The following is a 12,996-nucleotide window of genomic DNA, read 5'->3' as shown; positions in this document are numbered from 1 at the left end:
GCAATTTTTTTTACTATGGCTAAATTAAATGTACTTGCATTATTTTGCAGTGCTGGACCACACTGTCTGGACATTTTTAAGAGAGGGGCTCCCAGAATTGTATTTTAGTCTGTTAATCCAAATTTCAGTCTGGACTGATTCATGTAGTCTCTTTGATACAGTAATGACTCTAATTATTAAGGAAAGTCAAATAAAAACACACTTTTCATTGTCGGCATATGGAAGCCCATTTCTGCCACTTAAAAAAGAAAAATGTGGAAGTCAGGAAATAAAAAGAAATCCAAAGTCATAATTATAAGATTCAAATTTAAAACTGCGAGATAAAAAAAATCATAATTAAATGATACAAAGTCGAAATTATGAGATAAAGAGTCATTTAGTCAATTCTAACTTTTTATCTCATAATTCTGTCTTTTTTTATCTTATAATTTTGACCTTTTATTTCATATTTATGACTTTGAATTTATTTTCAAGAATTGCTGTACTTTCACATTTTTTCTTTTATATTTGACCCAAATGGGCTTCCATACAGTCATGTCAAAGGTCAGGGGAATCAGTACCCCCTGTGCTACGCCCATGCTTATAGTGTAAGAATACAGAAATATGAACGTAGCAGTGTAGTGGCCATTACTAATGAACCGGTAACAGAGAGGAAATCTGCAGGAAGCACTCTTACAGAGAACAGCAGACATGTCATGAAAGTGGATCATTTAAAGTCAACAACTGTAACTTTAACTGCACCTATACTAAAAGTTGGATTGCACACACTTGAATATGGATCATCTATGTTTGACTATCAGGAGAGGACTCTGTGCACGTGGCTCTTCTGCAGCTGCAGACTAAAGCTCATCCTGCAGAGCAAAGCTGCTGTTTAGAGGAATGTTTTTAGTCGGAAAAGAAATCAAATAAAAGCATAAAAACGGATTTTTGTTGCAGCAATGAAACGGCGTTATGTTGGAGCATACATGTAGGGCTTTTATTTTGGTGCACTGTGCATGAGAGCGCGTGCGGAGGTTGATAGGAGGGCGGTTTGCGCTGGGGGAGCCTTTCATAAACAGGAAGAAAACAGATAAATGGGCAGGGGGAGTCTCTGTGGCACGAGGCCCAGGGAGAAATCAACCAACAAGTAATAGGGAATCTTCTCTGGGCCGAGGAATACGAGCGGACCAATTTGGGGGGCAGACTTTTTTTTGTTTAAAGTTCATCGAGAGGAATGCTATTTTCTCGTGCTCTATATTTTTCGATACCTGCTCTAAGAAAAGAAAATGAAAATTAATACGGGAGCCGCGCCTTACAAAAGAAGCCATTCGTCTTGTTGATTATCTATTTGGTTGTCAGGGTTTGAGCTATGGCGCCGGCCCGCTCCCTTTTTGTAATATAGAAAAAATAAAACACACATGCGCGTGCAGCTTCGCTCCAGAAAACACCGATAGGAGAGGGAGGGGAGTGTTGTGCAAGAATTAGACTCATTAAAGCATTAAAAGAGCACGAACCGAGAAACTATTTAACGCTTTTTCTGCAGGAAGGGAGAGGAAGGAAGGGGGGGGGTCCCATCCTCGGTGTGAGCGCGTGTGAGCAGCCGTTAAATTAACGGGAGAACGAGAGTGAAACGGAGGGACGGTTTGTGATTTAAAACGAGATTACAGGACGTAATGTACCAAGATCAGTCAGAGCAGGGCCAGATTAATCATCCCAGGCTGCTGATTCCTGCAGACAGCTCGTGGTGCGTTTGTGTGCAAAAAACCAACAGTGAAATTAAATGAAATTATTTATTACGCCTGTGTGCACGTGAATGCATGCTTGACGTCAACTTTAGGAGAGACCAGCGCTGCAGAAAGGAAATAATTCATGTGCAAAATGCTGCATTTTACTGCGCAAGGCGTTAAAATAGAAAATAAAATAGAAAATAAAGCAAAAAGCATCGAAAGAAAAATGGATTTAAAAACATTTAAGAACTTTTTAAATCAAAGCTTTTTAAAGGAGAAATAAAGAAAAGAGCAGGGTTCTTTTTTAGCCATTTATTTAAATTTCTATGAACTATTTACAAAGAAGAGGAAGGACACTGAGAGGCAGAAGCAGAGAGGAGGTAACACATTTTCAACAATACCATCGTCAATAAACGGATCTTTGGAATGTAAATAAAATAACATCAATTTAAAAAACACTTTCAGAATAAAATCTCTAAAACGTGGCACATGGGGACAGAACAGAGAGGAAGAGTGTGCGCATTTAATGTGCGAGGGAGAAAAGACAAAGGTACGGAGCCCCGGACAGGACATGCTCGAAAAAGATTACATTGTGGCCAAAATAAAGCTAGAGCATGCGCACCAAATACCAATTCATGGCCACAAAATACCACGAAGTAAGTATAATGTGCGCACGTAATACTAAGTAATAATAATAATACTATTCCTTGACAGCTGGGTAGGCAAATCAAGCGCACCTTCCTCTCCCGGTATCCCAGTACCTCTCTGGCTCTCAGTATTCTGTTTAAACGCCTCTGGGTAACAATGGCTTTCAGAATGTCTCTGTAGCTCATTCCCAGCTTAAAATAAAATTCAATCATACTTTCCCTGCCCATCGTGTAGCTTTAGCCCAGAAGGTGCGCTCGATTTACTTACCCAGCTGTCCAGGACTGATATTAATATTATTCATTAGTACTTCATGCACACATTATACTTATTTAGTGGCCACAAATTAGTAATTTGGATCCACAATTTAGTATTTAGTGGCCATGGCATAGTATTCTGTAGCCACGAATTAGTATTCTGTGGCCACAATTTAGTATTTCGTAGCCACAATTTAGTATTGTCATGGCCATGAATTAGTATTTTGTGCGTGTCATAGATATATTGTGGCCACCATTTATTTTTTTTGACTGTCATGTCTGGGGCTCCGTACAAAGGAAAGAAAAACATGCAGGAAAAGAAAGAGAAGAGCTCCTTTTTCTCCACAACTATCGCTTATAATTAAATTACATTTGTTTTAAAATTTCCACATACAAGAAATGAAGAGCGCTTTAATTGTATTGCAGATAATAATAATTATTATAATAATAATAAGACGTCACACAATTTCAAAAATATAAAAGCTCGAAAAGCTGTCACTTCATTAAACGAGCAGGAGAAAAAAAGATAAAAATATATTCATATAACTGAGGTAATAGGTAGTACATTGTATAGTGCTGCGTTTAGAACTGCTACTTGTACCATGGAGGATTTTGGTTTGAATATTATTATTATTTCTTCAGGCAGCTTTAGAAACCCTGTTTGTTTGTTTGTAGTGGAAAATACCTTAAACTGACTTCCGGCCTCAGCCTGCCAGTCAGCAAAAACACCACATGAACAATCATCGGACCACAGACACGCTCCTTTCCGTTTTTACAATCAACACTGAATTCAAAAAGAACTAAAATGAACAATTCATAAGCTCTAACAAAATAACAACAGTCAGAATTATAACCACATGACGTCATTCTGGATCATTCCGCAGGTTATAGTGGATAGATATGAGCGTGAGTGTAAGAATACTGCTCGTGCTTCCATTTATTACGCGCGTGTTTGTGGGGTGGGAGGGGAGCGGGGTGGGGGGGTAATGGGCAGAGCCGCGGTTCACCCCTTTGCTTTGTACCCGCAGAGTAAACATGACAAATGGGAGCCGAGTTTGGCATGATTAAAGATGAAAACGAGGATCCATCTTCACCAAAATATAAAAAATACACGGGCACATTATCCTCAGCCTGCAGAGAGAGAGGGAGAGGGAGAGGGAGAGGGAGAGGGAGAGAGAGAGAGGGAGAGAGAGAGAGTAGAGAGAGAGGAGATAGAGGGAGAGAGAGTGTAGAGAGGGAGGGAGAGAGGAGAGAGAGGGAGAGAGAGAGGAGAGAGAGTGAGAGAGAGAGTAGAGAGGGAGAGAGAGCGAGGAGAGAGAGGGAGAGAGAGATGGGGGGAGAGAGAGATGAGAGAGAGAGAAGGAGAGAGAGAGAAGGAGAGGGAGGGAGAGAGATAGGAGAGAGAGAGAGGGAAAGGAGAGGGGATGAGAGAGAGGGAGAGAGAGAGGGAGAGGGAGGGAGAGAGAAAGGAGAGAGAGAGAGAGAGGAGAGGGAGGGAGAGAGGGAGGGGGGCTATAAAAGTCAAAAGAGAAATCCTGTAGATTTGAGGATGACTGTAGCATCGTCTTCGTTCAGCCTCCTTTTGTTTAATTCATATTTTTATGAATGGAAAATCTCCCCCTCCATGCCTCCCACGTCATCACGTCATAATAATAAAATGTGTAGGCTAATAGGGATGTGCATTTCACGGAAAACTATTCACAGTCACTCGCCTTTTTAAGAAGAAATGTCTCACAGGTAAACCGGAAGTATATGAGTTTATTAGCTTTACGCTAACACATAATGGAAAATGCCATTATAAGGCTACTAATGTAGCAAGTGAGCTACTTTAGTTTTCTGTTTCCTCTACTGTAGTGTCATCTGACATTAATGCTGTCTTCTTCTGCTTTGTTGTGGCAGTTAGCAAACAGCGTTGACGTGCACTACCACCACCACCTGGCTGTTGAGTTGCATTACAACCAGCCACAGTCAAAAATAGGTAGAACATATTAAACTGAGATGATGGGAGGATAAAATGTGATGTTTTATAATGAATCGATGACTATTTGAATATTCAGTCATTGCCCATCCCTAAGAGAGAGAGAGAAAGAGAGGGGAGTATAAAAATATAGGAAGCAGAGAGATAGATTTATAGATGTGAGGATAGAAGCAGAGGATAGAAGCTGTAGCGTGGTTTTCTTTCAGTCTCCTTCTTTTGTTCGTATTTTTATGAATGGGAAACGTCCCCCTCCACCCCTCCCACGCCATCACGTCATATTATTATAGTGTGTAAGTATATTATCAGCATAGATCAGGGCTGAACATCCCTCATTCCAGAGCAAAGCCTTTAATCCAGTCCAAAGTGCGGGCTCCGGTGGTTACAAGCGTTCGGTTTAGAATCAGAGAGGGACGAGTGTGAGCCAAAGAGCCAGAGATCCGGGCCATGACCAGGGTGCAACGGGGCTATAGCTGAGCTGCAGCCAGGCTATAACTGGACTACAGCCGGGCTATAACCGGGCCATAACGGGGCTATAGCGGTCTCTGGGAGTTCGTGTTGTTGCTGTTAGCTCCAGAGCGGACCTTGGTGTTGGGCAGCTTGTGGTCCTTCTTCCACTTCATCCTCCGGTTCTGGAACCAGATCTTGATCTGCCGCTCCGACAGGCACAGTGTGTGCGCGATCTCCACTCTGCGTCTGCGCGTCAGGTACCGGTTGTAGTGGAACTCCTTCTCTAGCTCCAGAACCTGCTGTCGTGTGTAGGCCGTCCGCGAACGCTTGGGTTCTCCACCGGTGTAGTTTGAGCTCACTGCGGAGAATAATGGAGGTTGAATGATTAATGCAATCAATCGACTCATCAATACAAGGCTCAGCATCAAAGAAGAAATGCAGAACAAGGAGAAACTACAACACATAATTCCACATTTATCACTCTATAAAAGAATATCAAAACTAGTGACCCACTGCTGATGCTAGGGCTGGGAGAAACAGACGGAAACTGGCCAGTAGAACGCTCCTTAGATAAAATGATCATTTCCAATAAGATTTAAAATTTCAAACTGTTTATCCTGTGGTCAGTGAGCATATCTCTGAGTAGGGCTGGGTAATTAATCGAAAATTAGATTAAATCACAATAAAACCTGCTGCAATTTTCAAATCGCAGATGGTGCAATATTTCTCTGACCTAAAATTTAAGTCAAAATAGCAGATTTAAAGTTTTTTGTGCAGCAGAGATGTTATGCATGACATATGCAATCATTCAGGTACTTTTTTTTTTTAGAATAGTCTTCAAAAAATCCCTCCTTCATTTTTCTCAGTAAATAAAAGAATGACAAAAACCCTTCAATGCAACAATTCATATCCAATTTGCAATACGAGTCAAAATCATTAGAATGAGACACTTTTGAACAACTGTTCAGACCTTGTTCAGGAATAAAAGAAAGTTAAGGATTAATCGCAATTGTAATATTAGGGAAAAACATCGCTATTAGATTATTTTCCAAAATCGTCCAGCCCTATCTCTGAGTGGCTCTTACTGTAAACAATCTTTTTATTGTGTTTTAGGCCTGATTTTCTTTCAGATTACCATCATATTTATTTATATAGGTGATATTTCTTTATCCTGAGTCTCACTTGAAAATGTGTTGAGGTATCTTAGAAACTGGACGTGTTGCCCAGCCCTATCTTAAGCTACACATGCTGTTAAAACATTGATCATGTTTGTTATTTAAGTTTCATTCTAGCTATGGGAATATAAAATATTTCAACAAGGAAGCCCAGCTTAGTTATAAAAATATAACTACAAAAATGTCACTAATTATGACAAATATAAATAGACGTGAAATTATTATTATTAGGATGTTGGATCTGTTATAAAACCATCATTTAAAATCTCCCACATGCGCACAAACGACTGTTCCCTAGAAAATGCCCTGTTCTAATAAAAGGGGCTTATTGACGACGATAAATCATAAAAATGTAGGACCAGCTCTCCGTGCTATGAGCTCATCTAACGCAGAGAAATCCCACCGCGACCCCCGCGGTTGGACCCGCTGTGAGGAGCACAAAATGGCTGTAACCTTGGCAGAGCCTCTGACGCTGCTCTCCCCTTTTATCCCCACGCTGCGCGTCTTTTTTTCTGCTCCAGCTGAATTCGGTTATTTTACACTCTGATGCCCAGAATCGGACGCTTTTTTCCCCCTCGTGCACACATGTTGTTAGGTGTCACTTCGGGGCCTGCGGCGGTGTCGATCCAGCCTGACGTGCTGCTGTCCAAATGTTGTGATTTGAGGGCAAATGTGCGCCGCGGCGTCCGAGCACGTTTACGCATGGAGATAAAGACGCATTATAAAGAAGCGATGACGTAAACCTTAAATGGTTTCTGTGTCGTGGGGCAAACATGCATGTATAAAGTGTAATATTCTTTATTTTAGCCTCAGAAAGCCTTTTTGTATTGAACGATTCATTATGATCGATGGACGGACCTCATATGGAGGTGCAGAGCGAGGCTGTCATTCGTCATGTTGCTTGGGGAATGAGTCTAAGGCAGTGTTACTCAACCAAGATCAACCAAAGAGCCAAACTGTTAAAAATTACCTTTGCAAGAGCCACAATCTAAGAGGTGAAAGGTGGCAAAAATGGGTTAACTTGGCAATAAAAGAAGTTAAAGTGGTGAAATGGTCAAAAAGTGGCAAAAACTGGTGAAAAATGGGAAAAATTAATAACAAAAAATGTGTTACAGATGTCAAAATTGTTCAAGAATGTGGCGTAAATTGGGTGGAAAGCGACTAAAATGGACAAAATTGACAAAATGGTCAATGACTGAGGAGAAAAAGTGGGAAAATGATTAAAAAATGACTTAGAGGTGGCAAAAATGGTCAAAAAACTGTAAAAATGTGGCAAAAAGGGCGAAAAGAGACTTAAATGGACAAAAATCATGGCAATTATAGGAAAAAAAAGTGGCATTCAAAGGAAAAGTGCAGCTTAAATAGGAGAGAAGGGGCAAAACATGGCAAAAAAAAGATAAACTGGTAAAGAGGGGCAAAAGAAGTGTCAAACTTGGGCTTAAAAATCTGTAAAAATTGCAAATAAGCTCATTTGAAATATAAAAACAAAATAAAGGTTGATAATTTAAGCCAGCTGGACAAGAGTGGGAAACGAACTGAATAATGTGGCTTGCAATGTATAATTTCTGAGGTTAAAGTTGACCTTTTTCAAGGTTTTCTGGAGGAAAAATATTTCAAGTTGAAACATAAAAGAGCCACAAATCACCACAAAAGAGCCACGCTGGTCTGAGGGCTTCAGTGGGATTGCTGCGTAAAAACGAAGCTCTTTGGGTTCTCATTGTTGACACATTTTTATTATTTAGCGTTCATAACAAATGATGATAACTAATGCGCATTTTTCACGTTTTAATGAAACTGGATGAGTGAAAGAAACCGAGGAAAATGTTTTACATTTAGAACATGAGCTATCCAAAGACGACAAATGTTGGCGTTAAATGGGCTGCGTATCTGCTGCGTAAAGGTCAGATTTTAATTTTAAAAGGTAGAAGATTGTGTTGATTTATCCATGATGCACTCTTAGAGAATATAAGTGAACTCATTTTACAAATGTAGCTGCTGCTGAAAGGGTTAAAGAGCCGTTATCTTTCCCTCAGTGGTGTCGTGCACAGATGCCACGCACTCCTCGCTCTGATGGCAGCTTTGTCTGTCGCTGGTGGAGAATAGAGGAGGTGGAGGGGGGGGTGCAGCAGCTACACGACGGCACTGAATGGCCGCCTGGGTAATGATTCAACAAATCCTAAAAAGTCCAAGCAGACAAACGCCAGCACACACGCAGCACATCGACTAAATCCAAACGCGTAAAATGGAAGATTTTCTTACCGAGCGAATGGACGAATGCGTCACGGTGACTTTGCAAAAGTGGCTGAAACGCGCCCCAGTTCTCCCAGTATGCACAGAGCTGTGAGTGTATCACACCATCAGAGAGGAGCCATAATAGACTGGAGCTGCTCGGCTCTGCGTTAGTGTTTTACGGCCGACTCCATAAACATGAATATTTCAGCTGCCATAAAACTTTCCCTCCTCTGAACAACGAGAGGGGAAGTAAAGTACAACGTTTATACAAGCACACCACTTAAAATCAAATTACAGAAGCATAAAATCAGAGTTATGAGCTCGGCTCAAGAATCTGTGCAGACTAGAGAGACGGAGATCGGACTTCTAAAGGCACCTCAGCAGAGAGGCGTAATAAAAATTTATGGAGGGTGTAATTATATGTGCCCTGCAAACAGAAGATCGTAAATCTTCACCCAAGGGCTACTCGTGTTCTTGTAAGAGAAACAGAGAGGGGAAGCCGTAGATCCTCACGGTGGACACCTAGCTGAGCGCACAAAGAGGAGAGAGAGAGGGGAGAGTTAGCATGCTCACTCACCGATGTTCACATGGACTTTCTTCATCCACGGGTACACCACCGGGTCCTTCCGGGGGCCCGAAGGGGACGAAGTGCTCTGGCTGTGGGGTGTTTGGCCGCAGGACGCAGGGGGAGGCGGGCTGGGTGTCACCGAGTCGCAGCGGTGGCTCTGCTCCGGGAGAACGTGACCCCGCGGGGACATGAGCACAGAGGCGGGCTGTCCTGTGCGCTGGCACGGCGTGTAGGGCTGCTCGGCTCGCTGTTGGTGCTGCGGCTGCTGGCTCTGGTGGTGCTGTTGGTGCTGATGGTGTTGGTGGTGGTGGTGGTAGAGAGAGTCCGGCTGGAAGGCAGCCTGCTCCTGCCGCTGGGAGCTGTAGTAATCCGGAGAATGGCTGGGCAGATAGTCGCTGTGAGAGTACTCCTCACACGGGGGGAACTTTGGATCCACATAGTTGGAGTTGATCAAATAGGAGCTCATGGCCATTAATTCTCTCTTTTACTCTGAAAATATATAACTAAAATTTATATCTCATCCCTTTACTCTTCGCTTATTCCTGTTCCGTTGAACCCTCCTACTTTTCTGTCAAGTGAACAAAGTTAAGAAGCCACGTGACGGCCGCTAGCCAATGGCGCGCCTCCAGGACGGACCTCGGATAAGGAAATGGGATTAAGCATATACGGCCCCCGCACGCGCATCATCATATGGCATCAGTTTGTGGGCATTCAATACTTTCTCTCTCTGGATGCCTCTCCACCACATGCTTTACGCATGCCGTCCTAAACAGCCAGAGAATCACAACAATAACACGAGCGTTACGCACGCACTGACACACAAACAGCGGTTCACATGACAAGTCCTCCCTTATTTCAGGGTTACCATGCGCCCTGGAAAAAAACTGGGAAACAACTGACACATTTTCCAGTCATGGAAAGTTGGAGATAAAAGCAAAACGTCATGGGAAACCATGCCGTCCTGGAAAAAAGTCCTGAAACATTGTCCTGATTTCATATCAGAGCGCACTGCCAATACAGGGAGCTAAACGATGTTATGGATCAAATTAAATGTTTAATATTAAGAATGGGTGATCGATCTGGAGATCTGAACCTTTGAAAAAAACAAATCTGCATGTCACAGCTGTTCGAGAGCCCTCCTTTTTTCGAGAGAGTAAGTGGAAAATAAGGTTATAGATGCCCAAACCTTTACTTCACCGTGCGTTTACGCGTCTGCAATTGCTTTGTGATCATTTATTAGCATGTAGGAGTTCATGGTTGAAGCCATAGGCTGCACAACTTAGTTTATGGGTGATGCGCTCCTGTCATATCAGCCACTAGAAGTTGTCACTGAAAAGTCCTGGAAATGATCCCTAGAAAAGAGTTAACGAACCCTCTTCCACTGATCCTCTCCTGGCTGCAGCTTCTTACAGAAAAAATAAAGCAAACAGAAGAAAGAAAGCGCTCCCGGGGATTTAAAGTGGCGCCTGTACCTCCCTCTGCGTGCATGGAGTTGTGTACATTTGGGTGTGTGTATCTGGGTGTGGGCTTGCCAGAGCCTTTTCTCTTTTTTCCCCCCTTCTTCTTCTGTTCTTTCCAAATCGCTAATAACGGGGAGTGGGAGAGCGGCCACCCAGCAGCAGCTCGGTGTGTGTCAGAGATAAATCTGGCTTGTTTAGGATCGATAGAAAATTCATCAACTAATTCAGGTTACACGCTCTCCTAAATCACCAGCGGACCTTTGCATTAGAGACGAGAAGCCGGCACATTTTACTCCAACATTTAAACTCCCTGCGCATGTTAATCCAGCCTCGGCTCTGCTGTGCATGAGTAAATTTCCCTCCACATTCCGACATGAACATCACCAGAATAACAAGTCCACAAGCAGCTTCTTCCTCACTGTTCGGCTGTGTTTGCCCTTTAGCAGTGGGACAAACACGGCTTTGTTTTTACGTCTGGGCAGATTTCATCCTCACACACAAGCTGCTGCATTTTCTCAGCTTTTTGTTCCTCTATTTCGAATAAAAACACAGTCAGACACAAACTCTCTATGACAGATCACAAGGAGGGCCTGAACCTCTTTTACGCACAAAAAAGACGCACAGCCAACAATAAGTACGCTGCTTTAGAAGGAGAAATAATTATTTAGCTCAGCATCCACGCGTAAATATTTTACAGCTTTCTCAGTGTAGCTCCAGTGAATTTATCTAACACGCAGCATTTAAAAATATATTTGTAAAGATTTTTTAATCAGATATAAACGCCAGGCAAACTCTGTTTTATTGCTTTAAATCAGTCCCAACGTGCCAAAAGGCCTTGGCCACTTTACGCACAAGGGAGACGCACAAAAGGCAAAAGTCCCACTGATGTGTACAGGGAAAAATAATTATTTCCCCCTCGCATCAGCACTCAATCGATGTTGTTGTGGATTTTAATAAATCTGCGCACTGGAGTTTCCCCATCCTGAAGGTGACACGTAAACACAACACCATCTTTATAACAGAGTGTACAGAGCACTTTCCCTTATCAGAGGGAGTGTGTTGTGCACTTTCTGTACGTTATCAGGACTTCAGGTGCACGCGCACACGCTAACACACACTCACACTGCAGGGCAAGATGATGGAGATATCCAAGTCCTTTGTTTCCAGAAAATTGACCGTCTCTAAATCGAAACCTCGCTGCCTCCTCCCAGCCCCCCCAAGATGAAGAGTAAAAGCTGAACGCATCATTTTTCACCAAGACAAATAATAAATAAAAAGAGTCCAACTCAGCGCGGAGCTGGCCTTTTAAACTGGGATCGAACAAAAGTACAGAAACACTTGGAACGAGTTTTGGAGGAGAAAAGACGCACAATGCGCCTGCGCGTCAAAGTCACCACAAATAATCCTGCGATTTAATTACGTCATAATTTTAATGTTTTTATTCGTACAGGAGACTTTTTTTTAATACATATATAATGTTCTTAAATCTGCAGATCAAACCAGTGCAGGCCGTAATTACAGCTGCAGGCCTCCTCTCCTCCTCTCCTCCTCTCCTCTCCTCTCCTCCTCTCCTCTCCTCCTCTCCTCTCTCTGGATCCATCGCTGCCGTCGTGTTTAAATCCACTATATACTCCCCTAGAAGCGAATTTGTGATTGTTTGAATGATTTGGACACAAATCCGGATCTACAGGGTAGATATAGAAGACAGTGGCTCTCTCTCACACACACGGTGCTGCACACATTTTTATTGCTTCATAAAGTCTCTGCCTGCCTGTCGCTGCAGCTTCACGGGAATAGTTCCATCCATCTGTACTGTCTCCGACCTCTGACCCCCCCCCCCCTCACTGTAGAGGGGGCATGTGGGAAATAGAGCTGTTACACTTCCTGTAAGTCAGGAGGCCACGCTGAAATAAAGGTGAATCAAACACGAAGGGAAACATGAAAGAGGCGAGTTCGTTTCCTGGCTGCTTTAGAAGTGAAGGAAATGAGGAAGAGGAAAAAAGGTTTGCAGGAGAGTTTCACATAGTGATTTTTAAAATTAATAATTATTATTTTTAATAATTATTAATTTTATATTTTTTTAAAATGATTATTTTTAACTTTTTTTTATATTTGTTTTGATTATTAATAATTCTTTTTTTGAAATAATTTAAAAAATTTTTTTTACATGTGCATGGTTTAGTGGAGAACTTAAGAGTAAATTAAAAATAAAGGCCTGATATTTTTGTTTATTTTGTGTTTCAGTATAAATGTTTTCGTTCCTTTACTCTTTATTTAATTTTACAGAAAAATGCACAACAGGAGCATGAAGGTTTCAAGTACAATTTATGGCTTAAAACTCTCTTTTTCAATTTTATAAAGGAAAATTCTCCATTTTTGCAGTTATTTTAGGCCTCTATTGTTTGCACAATTTCCAGATCGCCTCTAAAAAGCTTCACAGCTTCAAAATCAACTTCAGATGATTATATTGGTGACGTGCAACGGTGTGAACAGGACTACATGAATGAGAGTACGGCACAAGCACACAC

At 42.1% G+C, this 12,996-nt stretch overlaps 2 protein-coding genes and 1 long non-coding RNA gene across 6 annotated transcripts in view; 1 reads left to right on the top strand and 2 right to left on the bottom strand.

Moving 5' to 3' along the window:
* Positions 1 to 12,996, top strand: part of LOC121529404 — an 83,333-nt gene that overhangs the window by 13,219 nt on the left and 57,118 nt on the right. The window lies entirely within an intron of this gene.
* hoxb3a (homeobox B3a) overlaps positions 1 to 12,996 on the bottom strand; it is a 114,601-nt gene that overhangs the window by 94,798 nt on the left and 6,807 nt on the right. The window lies entirely within an intron of this gene.
* hoxb4a (homeobox B4a) lies at positions 4,059 to 9,497 on the bottom strand. Its single transcript, XM_041817218.1, has 2 exons — positions 9,018 to 9,497; positions 4,059 to 5,391 (listed from the first exon to the last, which is right to left on the bottom strand). Exons 1-2 carry the CDS (start codon positions 9,478 to 9,480, stop codon positions 5,117 to 5,119), a joined length of 738 nt encoding a protein of 245 aa, XP_041673152.1. The 5' UTR covers positions 9,481 to 9,497; the 3' UTR covers positions 4,059 to 5,116.

Source organism: Cheilinus undulatus, linkage group 21, assembly GCF_018320785.1.
Source record: "Cheilinus undulatus linkage group 21, ASM1832078v1, whole genome shotgun sequence".
Lineage (NCBI taxonomy): Eukaryota > Metazoa > Chordata > Actinopteri > Labriformes > Labridae > Cheilinus > Cheilinus undulatus.
The sequence above is the reverse complement of the archived record's forward strand: the minus strand, read 5'-3'. Positions and strand labels throughout refer to the sequence as shown.

Coding starts and splice junctions, on each gene's coding strand:
- hoxb4a (XM_041817218.1), bottom strand. CDS start 9,480: ATGGCCATGAGCTCCTATTTGATCAACTCCAACTATGTGGATCCAAAG. Junction 5,392..9,017: donor GAAAGTCCATGTGAACATCG/GTGAGTGAGCAT, acceptor TATTCTCCGCAG/TGAGCTCAAACTACACCGGT.